A 9,335-nucleotide genomic window follows, 5' to 3' on the forward strand; every position below is an offset into this window, starting at 1 on the left:
ATAGGGAGCATTGTACTACTAAATGCTGATTGGTGATCGCAGTCCTCCTCCTTGCATCGTGTTCCTCAGTGCTGAGGGTCGTGACCTTTCCGGAGCCTTTTTGTTCGGACTATGTTCCTCCATTCTTTCCTGTCCTCTGCGCAGTGGATAGCGACATTGATGCTGGAGTCCAATGTCGTCTTGATTTGTAGCAGTACACTTGTGTAGCACCCAACGAAGGTTTTGCCCATTCTCTGTTAAAGATCTTTCCTTCCCGCTCGGTGGAAGATCTTCCCTTTGTCGTATATATCCCCCCAAACTGGTGACCTGCGACGAGATGTGAACACGCAACCTTCTGATTCATCATCAGCGCATCAAGAACTTCGGTTACCACAATCCCCCCCGCATTCACGCAGATAAAAGCACGTCATTGACAGTCGTCTCACAGCAAGCCAGCATCGCAGCCTCAACAGGACCATCGCAGCCGACTCACCGCGCTTCCTGGTCCTACGGCACGCAACTTCACTGCCTCATCACGTCGGAGTCACCAGTTTGGGGGGATATACCTATACGACAAAGGGAAGATCTTCCACCGAGCGGATGATATTGCTCGATAGACCGACGGTCCGAATGTTGTTGTTCGGAACTTGTATATATGCGCTTTATCTTGAAAATGTCGTAAGCGAGATTCAGGCATCTGTCAATTATCTTGCGTTATATGATGGCTACCCGCCACATGGTGAATCGCCTTTCACCATCACTCCGCCAAAGATGTAGTGTGCTATTCTAGACTGATACCACACACATATCTGAGAGCTATAATAAAGAACAGGTATAACATGGTATTTCACAACACGGTTCCACTCCAAAAAAAAGAAAAAAAAACTAAAACCCTCTTATACTACGCTACTACAACAAAATACTATCTACAACAAAATAACGAGATTTTTGTTTAAAATTATTTAGAAAATTACATTATGCACTATGAATACACAATATATGGGAATAACCATAATATTATTGCTTATTTTTTTATGTATAATAGGTAAAAAATGCATACAGGAATAGTTGAGATGTTTCATTCAGAAAAAATATTATATTTTAGTACTGTCTTCTAGTTTCATATAGCACGGTTTCGCACAAGACGGGACTTTGTCGGAACGTATCTACCGTGGTATAGGAAGTTAACTGTATTGAATTTCTGTTCTCTAGACATTGTCTTTTCGCATTAAAAGTGTACAATATCCAAAAATATTCGAAATTGAGTTAATATGCGGAATCATTTGGTATCACCAGTATTTTCCTCATAAATATCTCTCATAAATATATCAATATCTCTCACCGTGGAAGTCAATCGCGAACATTTGTTGAGTACGTACTCGTAATTCATTAGAAAAATTGGTACCCGCCTGAGATTCGAACACCGGTGCATCGCTCAACACGAGTGCACCGGACGTCTTATCATTTAGGGCACGACGACTTCTAAAATGTTCTTCTGTTGTATTTCATATCTTCTATCTGCATTTCATATATCGCCTTTTCACATTAAAAGTGTACAATTTCTAAAAATATTCGAAATTGAGTTAATATGCGGAATCATTTGGTATCACCAGTATTTTTCTCATAAATACTGTCAAAAGAGCGTATATTTTTTTTTTTTACATAGTTTACCTATGTTTGACTATTAACAAAATTAATACATAATTTTATCTTACTTTAAAAGACAGATAATGTAACCATTTAAAAACAAAAAATAAATATTGCAAAGATGATTAATATTAAAAATATCACACGTTAAACCTTTAAAACACTCTCCCGTAAAATTAGTAAGTTTTGAGATTATACAGTTTTAATGCGAGAAGACGACATGTCCAATACATATCTATTTATTAATACGTATATAATTTATTTTCTATTTACAGAATTCGAAAGGACGCATTACCCGGACGTGTTCGCAAGAGAAAGACTCGCAGCAAAAATCGGGCTACCTGAGGCCAGAATACAGGTGAGCAGATAAAAAAATTCCCGCTTCATATACGTAAACAAATAATATGTGAATAATAACTAAAAAAGGTTTTAGGAGTAGTTGCGGTTTTTATTAAAATAACTACGAGATTTATTCCCAAAATCGAAACCGCAACTATATTCACTTGTTGAAATTGAACAAAACATACAAAAATTGTAAATTGTTGTAAAAACTAAATATTGATTTGATATTATGCATTTGTATTGTTGTTGTATTCCTTGGGCTACCCATTCAACAAAGGATTTTCATTTGTTTCTGCTTATTACTGCTGAATGTAGATGACTTTACCACGTGATCTGTAATGATCAACGTCGTTCATGGGATATAATCCCACTGAGCTTCTCGCTAGATCTTCTCAGTGGGTCACGTTTCCGATACGGTGATAGATTCTGCGAAGCACTGCTCTTGCTAGGGCCAGTTAGCAACACCTCTGGTTTGAACCCCGAGAGCTCACCTACACGCTAGGGTAACGCTGGTATAGCTTCTCAGGGCTATCAGCATAGGTAGGAGAAAAATGGAATATATTGTTGAATATTCTTGGCGAATCCAGATGAGGCGCCAAGCCAATGTATGTATAATAATTTAAAAAAGTCAAGACTCGGATAACTTTTTTCTAAAGATACCCACCTGATATTAAGTGATTACAATATTTCATAGATACAGGTACCTTGAGGGACTGTACCTACCCCTATACCTAGTGCGAGCTGATTATGGTATATTTATCGATATCTTTATAAGTGTTATTTGTGAATATTTACCTATTCCTACCTATTCGGTGGTAGTTTCAGGGGCTATTCCTATGTAAAGTATAGGCCATACACATTAGATATGATCATTCCCGATCCTGCTGACCGAATGTCGACGTCGCCCAAAACACGTCATTTCGGATCCTCCCGATCCACTAACAGTGCTTTTAGGTACCTCAAGCACCGGTCATCGTTCTCGTCGAACCCGTCGCTTGCAACGAAGGGCTCGGCGAGTAAATTAACCCACAGATACAACCCACTGACTTTCTCGCCGGATCTTCTCAGTGGGTCGCGTTTCCGATCTGGTGGTAGATTCTGCACTTGCTAGGATCAGTGTTAGCAAATTCGTCAGGCTTGAGCTCCGTGAGCTCACCTACTTGTCCGTTAACGCCGATATAGCCTCTTAAGGCTATCATCATAGATAGGGAAAAAAAGATATGATTCTACACAAATTATCCACGGAAATAAATCGAGTTTTACTAATTTGTTTATTTCAAAATACAAAGGAAGTATCCATATTTGCTTATAAATTATATTATATTAAGTCTGCCCTTAAGTTCAGACTTAATATCATGCAACTGTTCAGAGTGGCGATGAAAACTATTAATGCGCTTTAAAGTAAGATGGGGGAACATAACCCTTTTTTTTTATTGCTTACATGGGTCGACGAGCTCGCAGCCCACCTGGTGTTAAGTGGTTACTGGAGCCCATAGACATCTACAACGCAAATGCGCCACCCAACTTGTGATATAAGTTCTAAGATCTCAGTATAGTTACAACGGCTACCCCACCCTTCAAACCGAAACGCATTACTGCTTCACGGCAGAAATAGGCAGGGTGGTGGCGCCTACCCGTGCGGACTCACAAGAGGTCCTACCACCAGTAAATCTGGATATATCAAACTGGATAAGGCTTAAAGCGCGTTGCATGCTGTTAGTGGAAGGCGCGTAGCTGCCGCGCTTTGTGTTAACCTAACCCGACCTTAAGGTGTGGTTCTCGAATCGTCGCGCGAAGTGGAGGCGCGAGGAGAAGATCCGGTCGCAGCGCCGCAGCCCCGAGTGCGGGTACCAGCCGCCCCCCGCGCACCCCTCGCCGCCCGCGCACGTGCAACCCGCGCACCCCGCGCACCCTGCACACCCGCACCAGCCGTACCAGCCCGCGCTCAACGTGGACGCCTACAGGTCACTGCAATCATTACTTTTTTCAGTGTAGAGAATGACACTAGCCCTCGTTCAAAGAACTAACGAACGGTCTATGAGATAGATCCTGCGGCTTACACACGACCCTAAAATCAGTGGCGATATCGGGACGGCAATGGTCCCTAAATCGTGAGCTCGCCTGAAGCGATTTTAGAGTTTAGGGTAAACAATAAAAATCGGGTTACAATTTGCCTAAACAGGAGGCGATTTAGGGTACGATTTAGAATCCTCCCCACCACTGTCCCGATATCGCAACTGATTTTAGGATCGTGTGTAGGTCACATTAGATACCACAATGTGTATACATACCTACTGTCGTCGCCTTGAAACATGAGTTCGAAGCTTCAATCTGATTTGACGATGGACTTTCTACAGAAATAGACAATAGGATGAACCTATACGGTTATTAGTGGTGGTAGGACGACTTGTGAGTCCGCACGGGTAGGTACCACCACCCTGGGAAGCCGGGAAGCAGTAATGCGTTTCGGTTTGAAAGGTGAAACTTCTATTGTACTTTACTGTAAAAACTGAGACTTTAGAACTCATATCTCAAGATAGGGGGCAGCATTTACGTTGTAGATGTCTATGGGCTCCAGTAACCACTTAAAATCAGATAGGGCCGTAGGCTCGTCCATTCAGAAGCAAAAAAAATCATACAGCACCTTTGCAATGGAAACCTAGATACTAACCCTGCGCTCTTTAGCTGTAATGCGGTAGCCAAACTAACTTAGAAACTTTTGAGCTATGTAGGTTATGTTAACATTGCACTTAAGTGCTGCCGCACATTATAGACGCCGGTGGTCGCCACACGCCACAAATCGCCAATGTTTGCCTCTAGTGGTCGGCTCGGCCACAAGTTACGTAGATAACTATTATACTAATATATGACCACAAAACGCCGACACAAGCTTCTCGCGCGACTCCCCTCATGTTACGTAGGTAACTATTATACTAATCAGTGACCACAAAACGCCAACACAAGCCACTCGCGCGACTCCCCACCCCTCTCTCTTCATTCTATCGCCGGAGTCCATTATAATACTGCAAGCACGCGTTAAAAAAATAGCGACCACCAACCGCGAGTGTCCAACATGGACCACAAGTGGCTATCTCGCGCGTCAGCCTCTGTTGTAGCCGCTTCTAGCTTCAAGTGACTGCGATTGTGGATGTGGCTAGTGGCCCGTGTGCGGCGAACCTTACTGTCCCAACATTTAAGGCTTCGTCAAACAGAACGCGTACTAAGCGCGCGTCAGAGCGCAAAACTGACGGCGCGCTATGACGCCGAAATGTATTGTACTACTATGGTAATATACTGTCAAACAGAGCGCTAGCAGTACGCAACGCTTTTGACGTCAGGCGTTGTAATTTTTTACAAATTTTATTTTAGCGTCCGAGTGAATGTGTATTAAAATACTGGATAATGCCCGAAAAATTGATAGAATTAGTTAGAAAATACCCATGCTTATACACTGCCACATCTGAATCACTCGACATCTTAATACTTTTAAATTTTCAGACTGCTATCGAAAGGCACTATGATTTGGCGGATGTTACGCTGCGTCAAGGAGCGTTGGGCTCATCTAGTCAATTTGTGTGACATGAAAAAAGCGTGACGTTAAAACGCAGCGCTAAGTACGCGTTCTGTTTGACGAAGCCTTTAATATTACCTTTTACGTATATGTATAGGCTGTAGATACATACGGGGTGTAAATGTCCCTAAATAAAAAACAATAATTTTGAATATCCACAGCCCGCTGACTCCCATGGGCTACGGAGGAGGTATGGTCTCAGAGTCGGCGGTGTGCGAAGGCGCCGACTCCGATCTCTGCAAGGGAGGATTCCTGGGGTACCCGCGCTACGAGCTCGGGTACCGGCAGCCGGCACACCCGTACGTCAACCACGGATACCAGCACGAGCCTGCTTCTCCTCCACCAGGTATTTTCAAAGCGCACACATTTTTTTTTTTTTTTTTGACCTGACAACGTCTTATAATTCGATGGAGCCGGCTGCACGCACGAAAAAACATGACTCATGCGGCGTTACCTCGCTCTGAGACGTTCCATTTAAGGCTTGAAGTGCAAGCGAGAGCGCGCAACGAGCGACAAAGAGGCACAATCGACCTCCGCGTTCGGCAGCGTTCGACATCTGTCTCTCCTACTTGAGTGAGCGATGCATCCGCATGGACAGCTGCTATACAATAATACATTTACATGTTTTCGTCAAGTATGAAGTTCAGTGAAAAGTGAATGCGGTGTCAATTGTTTATAGCAACGATAATTGCGATAATTGAAAAATGAAACCATTCCATCAGTATTTTCTTTTGACGTTGTCACGTTCAACTATTGTCAGTAAACCGACTTTACAGACAACCGATTTTTTTTCATTGCTTAGTTGGGTGGACGAGCTCACAGCCCACCTGGTGTTCAGTGGTTACTGGAGCCCATAAACATTTACAACGTAAATGCGCCATCCACCTTGAGATATAAGTTGTAAAGTCTCAGTATAGTTACAACGGCTGCCCCACCCTTCAAGCCGAAACGCATTACTGCTTCACGGCAGAAATAGGTGCGGTGGTGGTACCTACCCGTGCAGACTCACATAACGTCCTACCACCAGTAAAAAAAATTTCAATTATATAATTTCAATTTGACTTCTCAGAGCTGGGCGGTCTACTTGGTGCTGGAGTATCAGTTCCGCTCACCGTACCCGGGCAGGACACGCAGCAGTACTGGTCGCGGCTACAGTGACCCTGGTGGAACTAGCCTCATTTTCTGCAGAATCTCAATAAAAAAAATTAACATTCCATCAAACTCGACGTAAAAATCATTTTTACTGCGTATACCTAATGTGACCATACGTCCCGATTTGGCCAGGACAGTCCCGCTTTCGGGCATTCTGTCCCGCTGTCCCCAGTGAGGCCGACATAGTTCCGCTTTTGCAAACAGAACAAAACGTTAAATTTATTTTTCAATTCAACATAGAGCTATAAGTGTTTAAATGGGCTAATTTAACAAAAGAGGCTATTACACAGAGCAGAGTTAACAAAGCAGACTATTACATAGAGTAGTAACAATTTTGTGTTCAGTGCTTTGATTCTTTTATGTTATTCTATCTTCTACAAGAAAATACTTGTAAAATACTAAATAATTTTTATCATTATATAATTCCGCAGATGTCCCGCTTTGACAAAAAAAATTCATGGTCACGTTACGTATACCAGAAAAACTATAAATTAGGTACAAACTTTCTCTCAAAACTTTTCATCGGTGGAGGCTTCATGAACTCAAGTCTATTCTGTGATCTCTCACACAAAGACTCCTTTAAGCATAATAAGTTTTAATGTATCTCTTATAATTGAAATTTAATTTTGTATGTATATATGTTATAAAAAAATACACCCTCTTCGTATTAAAATACAGTATATTTTTCAACATCACTTAGTGAGACAACTAAATAAAACAGATTATAGTATATTTCCCTTCAGTTTTCGCGAGCTTTATACATGATTAAAACTAATTTTACGGTTAAAACTCGCTTTTTTATTGTCATTGTATTGATTCTGACATTACGAATACTTTAAAGTTTTCGTGGTCACTAACTAAACTAATAAAGACCAATTAACCGTAAAAATAGGTTTAATTAAAAAAGTTATTACCGTACCTTCAGATTGTATGTTGATGAGAAAACTAAAACAACCTAATCCCAACACCAGGAACTTACAGCACACCATTACAATACATTCAGATTGTATGTTGATGAGGAAGCTAAAACTACCTAATCCATCAGGAATTTACTGCACAATATTAGTCTCAAAGCCAAACATACCAATGTGTAGAACACAATATAAAGTTCTTAAAAGCTCAAATAACACTTTTTAGATTAATCACCCAATTCTTTTTTTTTAATGAATAGAACTTAAATGTAGTAAGAAGATTAAAGGAATCAACATATCTATTAGTTGACAAACAAAAGAGCACAAAATTAGGCTCAAAACATATTATTAAATAGGATATTTTAATTGCATACATTTTTTTTCTTTCAATACGATACACATATAATGTTGTGTCAGTGTACATTCGAATGAAAATATTTGTAATATTTATAGTTACGATTTAACATTATTTTGCTATGTTATAATATTAGTTGAATTTAGAACTAAGGCACTGGTACCTTTGTTGTTTCAAGTTAATCAGTACAAGTTATTGAGATTAGTTTATGATGTATGCTGATTGGATGCTCTCAATCATATTTTTTTCTTCTTAGCGGACACTTTTCAGATTGGTGGTGGTTAAGCGGACGATGTACACGCAGAAGCATTTGTTAGGTCGATCATATTCCCCAGGATTCCTTCCTAGCGATGCTCTTCCAGATCTGGCGATTGGAAGACTTTCGAGATTGGACCATGGACACTGTTGCCTTCTTTGTTAGGGCAGTCCAGCGGGTTAGTAATCGGCCGCGTGATCTCTTTCCTTGAATTCGGCCCTAAACTACCAGTCTCTCCATCGAGTCCTCTTTTCTGGAGATGAGACCAAATTTTGGTCCCAATCATAATTTACGTTAATCATATTTTATCAATACAATCTCGATTATTCACGGGTCAATCAAATGTATTCCAATTTTTGTTTTTACTCAAACAAAATGTGTAATCTTGTAACGCCTAAAATTGTAATTTCGCGAAATTGTGCAAATGCTTTTTGAAAATTTAAAGTATTGTATGAAAAGACAGGGCTTACTAGTACTAAGATGTATATAAAACTTTACGTATTCATATGTTGACGTGTATGTTTGTCGTTCTAATGTAACTAACTGGTAATTGTATAGTTTTTACGTTATAAAAACATCTTAGGGTTTTTACTTCAAATTAAATAGATTTAAAAACAAAAGGCTTAATTAAGATTTAACATAATTCATTGGTGACATACGTTAATTAAGATTATTTCTTAAGTCAATGAGATATTCATTTCGAATTTAATATTAGTTATAATGTGTAATCATGTAAATGTTAAAACAAAATGTGAATAATTTGTGAGTTTTAAAATAATAAAAATACATTTTTGATTGGAATATTTTTACCGGTGTCAGCATTATTACCCCTCGCCGGATCTTCTCAGTGGACCGTGATAGGTTTAACGAAGCACTGATCTTTCTAGGATTAGTGTTAGCAAATTTTCTCAGGTTGAGCCCGTGAGCTCACCTACCCGTCCGGGCGTAGCTTGAATAGCCCCTTAGGCTACCAGCGAATAGGCAGGGGGAAATAATACTCTTACTGTATTGTAGCGGCCTCTTTCAACGAATAATGATGGTAGGACCTCTTGTGAGTCCGCGCGGGTGAGTACCACCACCCTGCCTATTTCTGCCGTGAAGCAGTAATGCGTTTCGGTTTGA

At 40.4% G+C, this 9,335-nt stretch overlaps 1 protein-coding gene across 2 annotated transcripts in view; it reads left to right on the plus strand.

The window, feature by feature from the left end:
- The window catches only part of LOC101745187 (paired box protein Pax-6), an 81,971-nt gene extending 72,957 nt beyond the window's left edge, over positions 1–9,014 (plus strand). The window contains exons 7-10 of one of the 2 annotated variants that reach the window (XM_062672018.1): positions 1,902–1,984; positions 3,766–3,932; positions 5,701–5,885; positions 6,609–9,014. In XM_062672018.1, the coding sequence (XP_062528002.1) occupies positions 1,902–1,984; positions 3,766–3,932; positions 5,701–5,885; positions 6,609–6,697 (524 nt within the window). In that variant the 3' untranslated portion in view covers positions 6,698–9,014. Of the gene's footprint in view, positions 1–1,901; positions 1,985–3,738; positions 3,933–5,700; positions 5,886–6,608 lie in introns of both variants that reach the window. The other variant, XM_021348736.3, reaches the window with a different exon arrangement.
- Positions 9,015–9,335: the final 321 nt, after the last annotated feature.

Source organism: Bombyx mori, chromosome 14, assembly GCF_030269925.1.
Source record: "Bombyx mori chromosome 14, ASM3026992v2".
Taxonomy (NCBI): domain Eukaryota; kingdom Metazoa; phylum Arthropoda; class Insecta; order Lepidoptera; family Bombycidae; genus Bombyx; species Bombyx mori.